The sequence below is a fragment of the Equus asinus genome, chromosome 25 (genome assembly GCF_041296235.1).
Source record: "Equus asinus isolate D_3611 breed Donkey chromosome 25, EquAss-T2T_v2, whole genome shotgun sequence".
NCBI lineage: Eukaryota > Metazoa > Chordata > Mammalia > Perissodactyla > Equidae > Equus > Equus asinus.
In genome coordinates, this window is record NC_091814.1 from 11312607 (window position 1) to 11327745 (window position 15139).

At 45.8% G+C, this 15139-nt stretch overlaps 1 protein-coding gene across 1 annotated transcript; it reads left to right on the forward strand.

Moving 5' to 3' along the window:
- Window positions 1-7887: 7887 nt before the first annotated feature.
- Window positions 7888-13757, forward strand: GJA8 (gap junction protein alpha 8). The gene has a single exon (XM_014867018.3). It carries the CDS (start codon window positions 9092-9094, stop codon window positions 10415-10417), a length of 1326 nt encoding a protein of 441 aa, XP_014722504.1. The 5' UTR covers window positions 7888-9091; the 3' UTR covers window positions 10418-13757.
- The last annotated feature ends 1382 nt before the right edge of the window (window positions 13758-15139 follow it).

Here is a 15139-nt window from a genome sequence, read left to right on the forward strand (position 1 = left end):
TTTACCAAATGCTTACTGAATGCCAAGCCCTGAACTCAGTTTCAAGCAATTGTTTTTTTTGCTCACTACAACTCTTTGAGGTAGACACTGATTCCCATTTTTCACAAGGGAAAACTGAGGCAGAGACAAGGAAAGTCACTTATACAAGGTCAGCTGGCTAGTGGTGATGCTGAGCCAATCTCACTCCAAAACCTGGCATCAACTGCTTCACTATTCAGTTTCTACAAGATGAAGGCCCAGGCCCTAAGGCCAGATCTGAGGGTTGGGGCCTGGGACACCAGATTCCCCACAGTCCCCTCTCCTTGAGTAGATGTATGGGAGGCCTCTTTGCACACTCCATGTAGTCACACTTGAACCTGCGCCTTATCCATCTTTGTTTTCCCACTACTCTACCAGGCACACAGTGGCTGCTCAGCAAAAGTCTGTGGTGGAAAGGAAGGGAAAAGTTGCATGTTGGATCCTGGGTATCTCGTTTCTTGGTGTCGTCGGAGTTTCAAAGTCGTGCGGGTGAACAAACCATATGTGGATAAATCATCAAGAGAAAAAAATTCTATTTTCCAACAGTTTTTGTCCTCGCCTGCCCACTGCTTCAGCCTCTCTGGCCTCCCTGCTACTGTGAGACTTGGCCACAGGACATTGTCCTTCCCCCTACGCCCACACGGCTCCCTCTCTCCCTCTGCTTCTTTAGTCTGCTCAAGCCTCACCTTCTCAGCAAGATGTGCATGAGCACCACTCCCTGTACCCACCATACTTTTCCACTTTTGGTTACACCTTCTAAGCTACTATACAATTCACTGGATTATTGTGTCTAATGAGAATCATTGGCCTCCCCTCCTAGACTCTAAGCTCTGCTCTAGCAGGGAGATTTGTTTTATTCACTGATGGTCCCAAACACCTCAAAAGGAAGGAGCTCAACAAACGCTTGTTGAAGGAATCTCCAAGCATTGCCACTACATCAGAGCCAGGCCTGAGATACTCAGAGAAGTGACCCACTTCACCTACAGCCATGGTCCTGGATTTCTCAGAGACCTATTCCCCCCATACACCTCAGCGTCTAGAATAGAGAGATTCTGCATCTCCTAATTCTAGTCACCACAGGGATTGACTGAGGATGCTCCCCTTGGGCCCCATATATCTGCCTGCCCTTCTACTCATGCTAGTGCTCACCTGGTTCTCTCTAAAGAGCACTGCTGCTTAAGTGGAGTCTATGCCACATACATGGAAGCACCCAGGGTCATGGAAAGTGCTGAGGCCTCAGAGCTGCACCATGAACTCAGGGTGTCATTTCCACCCTGAGTGTTGGTTTCCTCATCTATAAAATGAGGAGACTGGAGCCATGATTTCTTCTGGTCTTTCCCATTTCTGACATTTTCCCTGTGTGAAGGGAGGAGTGTGTGAACTTGGTCAGGGCACACTTAGAAACAAACCAACCCATGACCCCGGGGCATGGGACACAGCCATACTCAGAGGGTATGGAGATCATAGCAAGATAACCAACAGGGATTCAGAACATTGCATGGGTTAGATTGGTAGCCACCACCGTTGTGAAAAGTCCTTTCACAAAACAGGAAAGGCAATTATTATCATCTTATTTCACCTATGAGAAAACCGAGACTTGGAGAGGCTGAGCAAACTGCCCACAAATAGCAAGCAAAAAAGCCACACCCAGAGCCAGGTCTTCTGACAGCAAATCCCAGAATGCTTCCACACAACTGCTTCACCGTTTCCAAAATGCATCCTGGAGAAGAATGCCACCATTATATCATTTAAAATGTCAATAATCTATTCTACATGATCACAGAATATAAAACTGGAAATTGCATTTGAATGTGATTATGTCTCATGTTCTAGAGATTTATTTACATCAAATAAAACAATAGAGCCACTACCAGAAGATATCCCTCTCAAAGACCTGAGAAACTGACTCTAATCCCTGGTAGGAATAAACAACTCATCTCTGAGTGACAGCTAAAATGAGTCTGTCTCCCCATCTCTCCAGTGTCAGTGGAGTAAATAAGCAAAGAAAGTGCTAAGTTAGAAAGTTAGATCTGTCCAACCCTGGGAGCCTATAACTGGTTCAGAGCTATGTTGACATTCCTTGTTTTTCCAGATTCAAATATGTGCTGTACTACATCTCTTACACAATGGTGTCAGGAGATGAGGCCACTCTACCACATGAGCCAAGTTGGACTGGGAAGCCCCGGATGGGAGAAGTCCATTTGAAGAGAAGCTTTGTAGGCGCTGGAATATCTCTGGGAGAGCACAAGCTTCAGGAATCAACAATTACTGAATGTTCTCAAAAGAAAGAATGATTGGGTTTCTTTCCCTCTGTCCTCTGACTTCTTGCCTCATTGACATTGGGGAACAGCCTTGATCAGTTATTTTTAACTGAAGCATTTACCCAGTTAGAGTGGGCCTTCAAACTTGGAAGTTCGAGAGAAATCAGAATTCTGAAACAAATAAGGCTCTGAGCCAGTGAACATTTTAATAAAATTGGAATTTGAGACTCCTACAACTTTGGTACCATCCTCCTTCAAACTGCCACCATCAAAATGCACTATGCCCCTGACGCCAGAAAGGACAGGAAATGTGAGTAGGAAGGAAGCAGGTGCTTAGATTATTTTTTTCTGGTTTACCCTCAAAGTTGCCTTTATTTTGGAATCATACAATGCAGACTTCCTAAACCAATCCCACTTTCAACTATTTTTTGCTCTATTGTTTCCACACATAAACTGGTAGAATAAAATGCCCCAACTTTGGGTTTGGAAAATGTGGTCAAAACAACCATTTTTTATATCAGTGCAATAGTCAGTCCCAGGCAATGGGAAGGGACTGGGCCTCAGAAAGGCAGAGAACATGCATTCATGCCCTCCACACTAGCTTCTCAAGCATCGCTCCTCATTAAGCCACTCTGGTATTTCATCAGAGAACCTCTTGGTGAGCAAAAATATGGCACCCCATTTCACAGATGGAGGCACTAAAGTCTAAAACTGTTAGCTGACATTGCATAATCCCCTTGATTCTGCAGCTCCTCAAAAGTATTTGTAATTATGAGTGAAACAAGATGAGAAATGTATTACCTTGAGAAATGGTGCTAGAATTCTTTGGACTATTAAGACTCCTTTTCAAAGAGGGAGACTGCCCTGCTGAAAGTTATGATACACAAGAACAAACCACCAATGGGAGATGAAATATCATCTTTTGAAAGGGGCCAACCACTCTCTTTCTGGGGTGGCTTTGGCACAATCTGACTCAAGGCAGAGGGATGCACTCAGGGGTCTCTACATCTGTAAGAGTCTCTAAACTGATGATAAGGCACTGGGAAAATACCTCTGGGCTCATAACCTCTGGAGAGAAGCCAAAGATTTCCTGTTGTAGAGGGCCAGTCTGCTGCTAAAAGAAACTTTTGGAAGCTACAGAAGCCCCATCTAAGCTTTCCCACATCAGCTTTCCCCCATCCTCCTCCCCTCAGTGCCCAACACAGCTCTCCCATTCTCTCTCTGCTATTGTTTTCCAAACATCCCTCTCTTCATAAAAGCTGTCTGGCTGGGAGCTTAAAATATTGCTGGACAGTAAAACCTACCCATCAGGGCCAATCCAGTCATATCTGCTCAGTCGTGCAGCACAGTAGGGGCGGGGTAGGGAAGTGGGAGGTGGGCTTTTAGGTGCCAAAGGAAAGAGGCCAAAGTTGCCATTTTGCTGCTGAGCGCCAAGAGAGAAAGAGAGCACGTATTTCTACGGGGGACCCTACTGCTGTTGGCAAGTTTTCCTTGGATGATATTAGCTGGTAGGCTTCCCCTCCCCTTCTTTCTCAGCTTAATCTAAGGGCCATATCCAGCCTTCTCCAAAAGAAAAAAGGTTGCTGCTAAAGTTCAGTCTTCGGTTGAGACGGCTGGACTTAGAGTCCAATTCTGAAAACCCTCTTGGAAATAGCCTAAGAGTTGGCAGCAGTTTGGAAGGGAAAGGAATGCAGGAATAGTGGTGATGAGGGAGGGGGTGAGCAGAGATGTTCACATTCTAAGTACAACTTGACTTCCTAAGATGTTTTCATTTTTCAGAATGAATTAACATGCCTCCAGGAGTCGCAAGGGACCTAAACCTAGTATTTGACGTTGGGGAAAGAGTTTTGGACCGTTTCACTCAGACTCTGCAATAGGAGTGACCGTGATAACTTTTGAGTACTGTGGGTGTAAGGGAGGCTTCATGCTCAGCATTTTGGATGTTGGAGCATTTAATGGAGCACACGAACAGTCTGGCTAAGGACCGTAAAACTTCCTGGGAGCAGGTTCTGTTGTCAATCTCCGAGAGCTGCTGGTTAAAGTAGCTACTCTAGAAACATGAATGGAGGCACATTTACACTTTCTTACCAACCGGAGTGGTAAGTGGCCGTCTAATCCTTTGGGGAACTTGTTAACACAGATGTACGTGTGTTCTGCCTCCTCAAAGCCAGGAGAAGGCTATGCTATACTGGAAACCTCCCTGAGCTTGAAGCCGGAAGACCAAGGCCCACAGCCTGGCTCTGCCCTCACTAGCCAAGCCCCCTTGGGAGACTGACTTAACCTTCCAGTCTGTCTCCCTATCAGGTAATGGGAGCTGATAACGCCTAGGTCACCGGTTCTCAAACTTCTGTCTGTGGACCTGTCAGTTCTGTCCAAGATAAATTTTTCAGCAGCAAAAATGTGACAGCGATATAGGAAACAATGTAGGGAATTTTTCACCAAGTTAAATGTGTTTGGTTTAAAGGCTTGTCTTTTATTCTGAAATTATATCCTTTCTAGTTTTGTGGTATTAAAATTCCCTTTTATGAAATGACAGTGAAAACAGACTGCAGTCAAGTGATTTAATCAGTTTTTTATTTTCATGTCCTTGCTTGGCAGAATAAGGAGTTGGTAGCCCCATGTTGGTCACCCTATTTTGTTGTTATCACACTAGTCTGTGAAATCCAAGCCTGAGGACCACTGGCCTAGTTCACAGGTTGTTATGAGGACTGAACAAGATATGAGAAAGTGTATGATCTACAAATAGGTAAGGGCTACCCAACCATAAGGTGGTATTTTAATCATTACCTAAAACCATGATCCTCTGGGGGGATGTTCCGGTGGATGGCCTGGGGGTGGAAGCTTGAACTCTATCGGTTTATTTTCCATCTGTAATAGCCCTGTGCTGTAAATTTTCACAAGCAAAAGTAAACAGAGAATTGTCTCTTTAAAGAAGAGAAGAGAAATATTCTTCTTTTGGTTTAGACTTCTCCCTGCTCCATGGAACAGTTTGCTGAGACATACTCTGATCTGACTTATTTTAAATATAATTTTCATTGTTAGATGTCAGGAACCCGAGGCACTTTCCCTTAGCACCTCTAAAAGCTTCTCTCTTTGACAGCATAGTTAGCATAATTCAAAAGCATGGAATTGGAAAGATTTTGTCCTAAGTTACAGTTTCTCTCCTTCTATTATTATAAGAAACTTTGTAATTAGACATTTAAAAAAACCCACTCAAACAACCCAAGCATTGCAGAGTGGGGTGTGGAAGGACATACTCCTGTTTGGCTTCAGTTTGGAAATTACTAACGGAGTGATCAGAAGGGTCTTTGTGTGTCATGAACAGGTGTCATGACACTCATGTGTCAAGAATCATCGGCCTTCCAGTTTATATCTTTGATGTTGTACAAAACGGTGTCTCAAAACAGCTCGTTTTGGATCAATTTACTATCCTTTTTTGGTATTTACCATTTCTTTGCAAGTTCTCAATCTTCCTACTGCTAGATGCAGCAAAGAGGACTGGAGTTCCCTAGACTCGAAGTAATACTGGTATGACATGCACTCAGGGATTGAGAATTTCAGATTTCAAATTACTACTATTGGTCCCACCCACTGGTGTCTATGGACACCTTCACTCTGTGAAGGCCTTTGTTCTGTGTCATGATGGCTCATGGAGGATGAAGACAAAATGGTCCCTGCCCTCCAGGAGCTTTTGATCTTAAAGGTGAGAAACGAGACTGGTAGATATTCAGTGCTGAGAGCTTGTACTTGCCACACACATTCATGTGAGTACATGAGTGAAACACACACAGAAATCCAAAAAGACTAATATGGCCCAGTACAAGTAAGATTGTCAAAACTGAGTTGATATATCAATGGTGTAATACATTAGCAACACTAGATTTAGAGTACGTTAAAGCCAGAACTTGATGTTATAGGAGTAAATTACATAAATTGCTGTTTTAACATGAATGTTAGATTGAACTGTTCAGTAAGTAACTTGGATTTTCCTGGCTCTGCCACCAATAGGATTTATGCTTGGGCTGCTTGCCTGATTGTGGTGTTTCCCACCTTATCCAGAAGGTGATGGGAATGGCTGCCACTCTACACAGCAAGCACTAGATTTAACTGTGCTTTGAGGAGTGTTAGCAGAAGTATAACTAGATACATACAACTGGGATTCTGAACTGCTGGTTCTGAGTAGAGAACCCTCCATTCTCAAATCTCCATTCCTACATAGAACTCTTCCCAATACTGAAGTCATGACTGAAGATGTCACAGTTGCTCCCAGCTTCCCAGGAGGAGAGAAGGTTTGATGCCTTACCTCATTGGGAGTTTCTGGGGCTCCAAGAGGAGCAACACCCTCCACTCTCCAACAAGAAGCAGACAACTGTTGTGCATATCCTGAGAGCATAAGATGGGCATTACTCATGCCTGAAATCAGCGTCTGCCACCACGTACTGTCTGGTCAGGCTCCAAACCACAGTTTGGAAGGAACTTTTGAGATGCCATTTTGTTTATCCTCTCCTAGGGATGAAAATCACACCCAATTTTTTTTTTTAAGATTTTTTTATTTCTTCATTTTTCTCCCAAAGCCCCCCGGTAGATAGTTGTGTATTTTTTTCAGTTGAGGGTCCTTCTAGTTGTGGCATGTGGGATGTCGCCTCAGCATGGCTTGATGAGTAGTGCCATGTCTGCGCCCAGGATTCAAACTGGCAAAACCCTGGGTTGCCGAAGCAGAGCGCGCGAACTTAACCACTTGGCTACAGGGCCGGCCCCTACACCAAATTTAAGATATCACTTTTCATCACTCATTCAAATATTTAACAAATATCACTGTCATTAAAAGCAATGAGCATATTCCTTTGGTCCTACGAGCTTCTGATCCTATAAGGTAGAGGATAGCTGAAAGAAACCCAGAGCAGCATCTCTAGGTCTAAGGGCAGTGATGAGAAACTTCACAACTCTAGAGATGCTCAAGCTGGAGGAACATCTGCCCTCGGTTGAGGTGGAAGTTTTGATCATAATCCTTCATAGGTTACCAGTTTGCACCACAGGTTTGCACTGGATGAATGTCCCAGTTTGCACACATCACCCCTGTCAGTTCAATCCCATGTCCATTAGTCATTGGTGTTGCTAGGGGCATTATATACTATCATGTCCAATGGCATTTTTTTTTCTATAGACCAATTTTTAGCTCTATTAAAACAGCCACATGTTACAGACCCTAAAACCTTTTCATTCTGTGGAACACTAAAAATGTCTCAGTGGACCTTCCTCACTCTGTAACATGACTCCTTCCCAAAGCACTCTCCCCATTCTTTGGATTTGAAAGAGTAATAATTTTTTTAAAATACCGCTCTCAGGGCCAGCCCTGGGACCAACCAATTAGGTTTGTGTGCTCCACTTCAGCGGCCCAGGGTTTCACCAGGTTGGATCCTGGGCACAGACCTAGCACTGCTCATCAAGCCATGCTGAGGTGGTGCCCCACATAGCAGAACTAGAAGGACCCACGACTAGAATATACAACTATGTACAGGGGGACTTTGGGGAGAAGGAAAAAAAGAGAGGAAGATTGGCAGCAGATGTTAGCTCAGGGCCAATCTTTAAAAAAAAATACTGCTCTCAATTTGTAAAACTATTAAGAATAGTTTCCAGGGGCTGGCCCAGGGATGCAGCAGTTAAGCTCGCATGTTCCACTTCGGCAGCCCAGGGTTCACTGGCCCGGATCCCGGGTGCAGACATGGCACTGCTTGGCAAGCCACCCTGTGGTAGGCGTCCCACATATAAAGTAGAGGAAGATGGGCATGGATGTTAGCTCAGGGCCAGTCTTCCTCAGCAAAAAGAGGAGGATTGGCAGCCAATGTTAGCTCAGGGCTAATCTTCCTCAAAAAAAAAAAAAAGACTAGTTTCCAGATTTTAGCCTAGAGAAGAGAAGACATAAATTAAGAGTACAAGAGTTGCAGAATTGTGTAGCTCCGAGGGCAGGCAATGTATCTCAGTGGTGTAGTGGAAAGAACCCAGCCTTTGGGATCAGGAGGACAGAACTGCCTGCTTTTAAGCTCTCTGATCTTACACATTTATATAACCTCTCTGAGCCTCAGTTTTCTCATGTGTTGGAATCCAATTACTTAAACACTTCGAGCTGGCTCTGCAACAGGCATTGAGTATATAGCAGTAAATAAAAGAGACACGGTCCATCCTCATGAAGATTACAGTCCAGCAGAATCAAATTAAATGAAATAATGTAATATCAAAGGTCTGTCACAAAGTAGAAATTCAAAAAATGTTATTTCCTTCCACTTCTCTTCAAATATACAATCATTATATATCCCAACACAGTCAAAAGTAAGAAGGCTACAGACAGTTTTCTACATAGAAGAATTTTGTTGGTGCCCAGCCCCCACGGAATTGGGTATTCTCTCAGCATTATACCTTGTAAACCTTGGTTCAGCTTGTGGTCTTGATTCAAGGCCGTGTAACCATGGTTTCTATTTATGGTCAACAATGAATCCTTATTCCTAGTGGAGTTCAAGGAATTACACACGTATTGCCTCATTTATTCTTTTAGACCACTTGTGAAGTGAGAACAGGTATTACCATTAAACTCATTTTACAAATGAGGAAGCCAACGGAAACAAAATTCTTTTATGCCTCTTTTGTCCCCTAGTCGTAGTCTGCACAGAGGAAGCACTCAATAGATGCTGCTTACACGCTGACTGTTGCGGCAACTCAGAAAGGAGAGGTACCCCAAGAGTTAGCAGAGAGACTGACTCGGGGTTGCACTGTGGTCGCTCAGCTTTTGCCTTCTCCCTCCTCCAGGTGGGTGAGAAATGGGCGACTGGAGTTTCCTGGGGAACATCTTGGAGGAGGTGAATGAGCACTCCACGGTCATCGGCAGAGTCTGGCTCACTGTGCTTTTCATCTTCCGGATCCTCATCCTTGGCACGGCCGCAGAGTTTGTGTGGGGGGATGAGCAGTCCGACTTCGTGTGCAACACTCAGCAGCCTGGCTGCGAGAACGTCTGCTACGACGAGGCCTTCCCCATCTCGCACATCCGCCTGTGGGTGCTGCAGATCATCTTCGTCTCCACCCCGTCCCTGGTGTACGTGGGACACGCCGTGCACCACGTCCGCATGGAGGAGAAGCGGAAGGAGCGCGAAGCAGAGGAGTTGGGCCAGCAGCCCCCGGGGAACGGCGAGAGGGCGCCGCCTGCCGCAGACCAGTGCAGCATCAAGAAGGGCGGCGGCGGCAGCAAAGGCACCAAGAAGTTCCGGCTGGAGGGGACTCTGCTGAGGACCTACATCTGCCACATCGTCTTCAAGACCCTCTTCGAGGTGGGCTTCATAGTGGGCCACTACTTCCTGTACGGTTTCCGGATCCTGCCCCTCTATCGCTGCAGCCGGTGGCCCTGCCCCAACGTGGTAGACTGTTTCGTGTCACGGCCCACGGAGAAAACCATCTTCATTCTGTTCATGTTGTCTGTGGCCTCTGTGTCCCTCTTCCTCAATATTCTGGAGATAAGTCACCTGGGCTTGAAGAAAATCCGATCTGCCTTGAAGAAGCCGGCAGAGCAGCCGCTGGGGGAGGTTCCTGAGAAATCCCTCCACTCCATTGCTGTCTCCTCCATCCAGAAAGCCAAGGGCTACCAGCTCCTCGAAGAAGAGAAAATCGTGTCCCACTATTTCCCTCTGGCTGAGGTCGGGATGGTGGAGACCAGCCCACTTTCTGCCAAGCCTTTCAGTCAGTTCGAGGAGAAGATGGGCACAGGGCCCCTAGGGGACCTGTCCAGGGCTTACCAAGAGACACTGCCTTCCTATGCTCAGGTGGGAGCACAGGAGGTGGAGGGAGAGGGGGAGGAGCAGCCTGTGGAGGAGGCAGCGGAACCAGAGGCAGGAGAGAAGAGTCAGGAAGCAGAGAAAGTGAGCACAGAAGGGCAGGAGACCACGGCAGTGCTGGAGGGGGAGAAAGTGGAGACCCCGAAGGTGGGGAAGGAAGCTGAGAAAGAAGAGCTGCAGGCCGAGAAGGTATCAAAGCAGGAGCTGCCGGCTGAGAAGGCACCTTCTCTGTGTCCAGAGCTGAGCGGGGATGACACCCGACCCCTGAGCAGGCTGAGCAAAGCCAGCAGTCGGGCCAGGTCAGATGATCTAACCATATGAAGTGGTGCTAAAGAAAGAAAGAAAAGAAAACACCCAAGCTAACACAGCCCAAGATGAAACATAAAGATGCCAACATGATTTGAGTCTTCTGTCCCCCTTCACACACACCCCTACCCCCACCCCTGGTTGGACAGGCGCTGCAGTGGAACAGTGCATGCTGGACAACTAGGAGGCTGCCTTTCCCATATATAAGGGCTATCAAGATAAACCCATTGTCCCATCAAAGTTCCCAGTCTCATATGACTGACTACCCTGCCCCTCTACCCCAACAGCTATGAGGAACTCAGCTTTCATCCCCATTTCTTCTCAGAAATCCTTCCAGTCAGAATTGCGGCTTCCTCATAGCTTTTTACCAGTCTTGTCTCAAGCTCACTAATTTAGCCAGACTTTATCACCCAGCACTTCCCTAGCCAACTCCATGTGACCCTATATCAGGGGTCCCAAACTCAGATGCCTAAAGGATGCAGGCAGGTGATTTAAATTGGTGAAGTGGGCCTGTTCTAATGCCGTGGAAGAGCCAGGACTATGAAAATTGGAGAGCGGAGGGCAGATGCTGCTCAGTTCCAGGCAGTGATTACTGGGCAGTGTTACTGGCCATCTGATTTTTCAAGAAAAGCAAGAAATCCAAACTTTTAAGTGAAATTTCCAACATTTTTAATGTTGCCAATTAAATTTTAAATATGCCATGTGTGCAAGCCAAATTTAACCTGTGGGACACCAGTTTGCAAGGTCACTTACACTAGTGAGCCCAGCTTTCCTATGGAATTGGTCATATTGTTTATGGCCTCAACTTGTTTCTGTGGTTTCCAAACCTTATTTCACAATTTTGGGGTGTTTGGTTTAAATCATCAGTCCAAGGGATACTCAGAATTCTCACTGGCTATTCTTTTGGGTCACTGTAGCCCCTGGGTTCTGATGCAATTACATCCTTTATATTGGTGGGAATTCTGCCCCTAGCAACATGAAGGAAGGAGAGCAAGACCCCATACCTCTCCCTAAACTGAAAAGGCTTTGAGGCCTGGTCACAGTTTTCTTCCCTGAAGCAAAGAAGGTCCTTTTCTTTCCTTTCCTGTTCCAACATCAGTGCTCAGCCTGAAATCTATACCTCCTTTCTTCGGGGGCTGGGAGCAAACCCAGTTCTGAGCTGGAGGATACCTACCTACTGGCCTGTCTTGAGGAGAGTCAGCTCTCAGGCCCTGCTCAAGCACAAGACATGTACAAGGACCATGAGACTGGCATTAGGGGGAACCTCTTACAAAGTGGGAGCTCAAGCAGCTAGAGTCCCAAAGTTTGGTCCCAGGCCAGGCTTTGTCCCTAGAAGGGACACAGAGGCTGAAGGGGACAAGAGGGATCTTGAAGGTCTCCTACCCTGTATCCCCACAGCCAATAATCCTCAAACATAGAGTCCAGTCAGAGGAAATCCTCAGGTACAAGTACATATTTCACACAGGGAGCAATTTTACCTAGAGCCATGCAGTTCCCAGAACAGAGGGAGAAATTGATAACCACTATGTTTCATCTGTACCAAACCTGTGCTTCATGGGCTGCGGTGCCAAGGCTAAGGCAGGAGCAATAGAAACCAAGTTGACATGGCAGGAATCTGGACAGGATACCACCAGGGGACCCAAAAGAGGTACCTAGAAAAACTGCCTTTATTCTATCTTCCCCCAACAAGCACCATCCCAAAGTATGAAAATCCCCTGTGCTGCCCTCTTTACAACCCTTCCTTTTAAGACATTCATTCTAGATATGCTTTTCCAGAGCAAAGCCTCCTCCAAAACTATTCCTCCCCTGTGACACTATTCCCATTCCTTGGTGCCCCCTTCTAAAGCAAAGTGGTCTAAAAGTTAAATTCATCCTAAGTTATGATTGATAATTACTCGAGGGAAAATTTACATGTTAAAAGAGAAAGCCTAAAATATATTTTACCTACGTTAATCTAAAGTGACAAACTTTCAGTGAAGGAATGTATCATGCAATGGACGGTTGAATAGAAGAGGTATACTTATCCTGTAGACACTTGAGTGTCTGGCTACTGCTTGAATCCTCCCTTTGCAGTCAACGCTGTTCCACACATACCTTCTTCTGTGTAATGAGAGAAGGAACAAGATCCCAGGCCTGAGAACCAGTAACTGCATCATTGCACTCCCCTCAATGGCTGCACAATTGCTCCTGAAGACCCATTTTAAGAAGATATAAACTCAGAGCCTGAGGATAGCTTGATCATTACCGGAATAAAATGTTTATCTCAATGAGGACCTAACCCCAAAAAGAAAAGAGAAAGAAAACTATGTCCTGTTCTAATTGAAAACTGCTGGTGCTGTCTGGACCCGGTTGCAGAGGTGTAGGTGAAGGCTGCTGGTCTCCTTGTCTCAGCTGGGGCATAAGTGGGTGAGTGTGTTTCCTTAGATGAAGCAGCACCCTGCTTCAATGTCTGTACCTACCCTCCTGCCATGGAAGTTGCCATTTCCCTTCTTAGTCTTCCCAGGGAAAGAGGAAGCCTATTTTGAAAGAAACAAACACAGGCATCAAGGGACCAGGATTTTTCTTCTATTTCTGCCATCTAGTTACTGTCGTCCCTTAACCTCTCTGTACCTCAGTTTTCTGTCTACAAACTAGGGTGGCATTTGCCACCAACCTACCTCCAAGGGTATCATAAGGATGGAGTTGGCTGCTGAGACTGGAGCCTGCTGAGTGGTGCCACTCCCTGAAAGATTCCTCCAACAGCAGGGAGACTGGGAAGAAGGGCAGGTGGGTGGTTTCCATCTGACCCTCCCAACCTGCCTTGCAGTTAGCTGGTGAGTTTCAGTGTGGAATAGACACTCTGGAGATCAGTTTTCTCAGAGAAGACTCAGAATAGAATTTTGATCCCATATGTTTAGTAGGAACCTGAGGCTCTGTGACCTTGAGAAATGACTGGAAACAGATTAGCAATTACTTCCATCCTCTGGAAAATGTCCCTTTGTGCCCCATCTTAAGCTGCCACACAACCGCTTCCAGGTTCCATCCACAGGCAGCTGTGCATCTGTGGAGGCCCTTACTCTATAGAACTGGATCCCTCAGTGTCTGTTTTGAGGCAAATAATTATGCCTGAGACAGGATTACAATCCTCCCTGGGCTTCATTAGGCCCAGCTTTAACTCCTACTCCTGGTCATTCCCTTGTTAGATTAAACCTTCAGGGCCCACGGACCTACCAACACAAAGCAGCGTTGAACAGCAGGACATCCAAAGTGCAGCTCCCTCCAGAGGAAAAGTGCTCATTGCTTAAGAGCAGTTATACACCTCCATCAAGGGAGATCTGTGACGAAGAGGGACACAGTTACTGAGAGTTCAATTAGAAAGTTTCAAGCCTGGCTCTGTGGCCCCTGGGCCTAGCCATTATAAAAAGGCCTAACTGCTTTCCACCGTGACTTTGTTACTTGCCAAACAGGTGTGCTTGCAACACAGAATTGGACAAATATTCCTGAAGGTCAGTGTGACCTGGGGATCAGATTTTCCCACAAAGAACACTGAAGTTCAAGTCAGAACTGTTGGCTGCACCTTGTTAACTCTGAGGACCCCAAGATGTCACTGACACACTCCAAAGATAGTTTTCCTTAAGTTAATTGGGGAGCAACAAGTTCTGACCCTTCTTTACAAGGTGGATCAAGAGAATTGATACCCATAAAACACCATGAGCATACTAGAAGAGATAAGTGGGTTTTGAAAAAAAAAACACCTCACTAATTTGCAAATAAAAGACAAGGGAGGAAGGCCTTATCCAGATTTGTCAGGAGTTCTTATTGTAAAATGTATGCTGAAGCAATGACAGTCACCACTTTCAAATACTGAACAGATTGCTAACTAAGATACTGCTAAGAAGTGAGCCAATAAGCAAAGGGAAGGAATTAAACAAGGTGGGGGGAGTCAATATTTCTGTAGTCATGAATTCCTAAGAACTATACTACAGAAAAAAAATCTTTAATCATGCAAGAATCCCTTGCTGAAAGTGGTGCTGCCGATACTCAGCTTCCTAGGGCTCGTGTATAGACATGCGCCAGCCCCTGAGGCAGTCTCTGACTTGTGGCAGAAGGGAGTCAGTCCATGGATAGTGAAAGAGCTGCATGCTGGAACTCTTCAGTCCAAGCCATGTGGAAGGCCTGGGACAAGGCTAGTGCACACAGCTGCTCTTCATGAGTTCCTGAGGAGGGTGATCAGGGCATGCTCAAGTGAGAGTGAACGTACCACCCAAGCAGCATCTCTCACCGCACTACCTCCTCCCTTCTCCTTCCCTTGACCCTGAATTATCCCTCTATGCATAATGCGTGCAAATGATTGCACAACCCAAGTTAGCAAATTTTAGAAGAAAAAGGTTTGCCTGGTTGGATGGAAAACTCCCCTGAGCATAAATACGACCTGTAAAATGAAGTAAGTGTGTGCCTAGAAGTGATAGTGAAATAGATAGGGAGATTTTTCTTTCTTGTAATTATTGTATTATAACTAAATATGTAATTGGGGAAGGAAGGAGAAAAAGGAAACAAAATTCTAGATTCAGTAGTTAGATAAGAGGAAAGAAAGATTTTTGTGAAAGACAAGTCACTCTCCACTGCCCTAGACATTGGAGCTCCCAAAGCCAGCAGAGAGTGGCATTTGGCTGTGGCAGTGGCCACCAAGGTAGCAGTTGAATATACTGTAGGCTCCAGCCCCACTGCCTTCAGGAAGTTCTCCAGGGCAAACAAAGA

Excerpts from the sequence above, each read along its gene's own strand:
- GJA8 (XM_014867018.3), top strand. The coding sequence starts at position 9,092 with ATGGGCGACTGGAGTTTCCTGGGGAACATCTTGGAGGAGGTGAATGAG.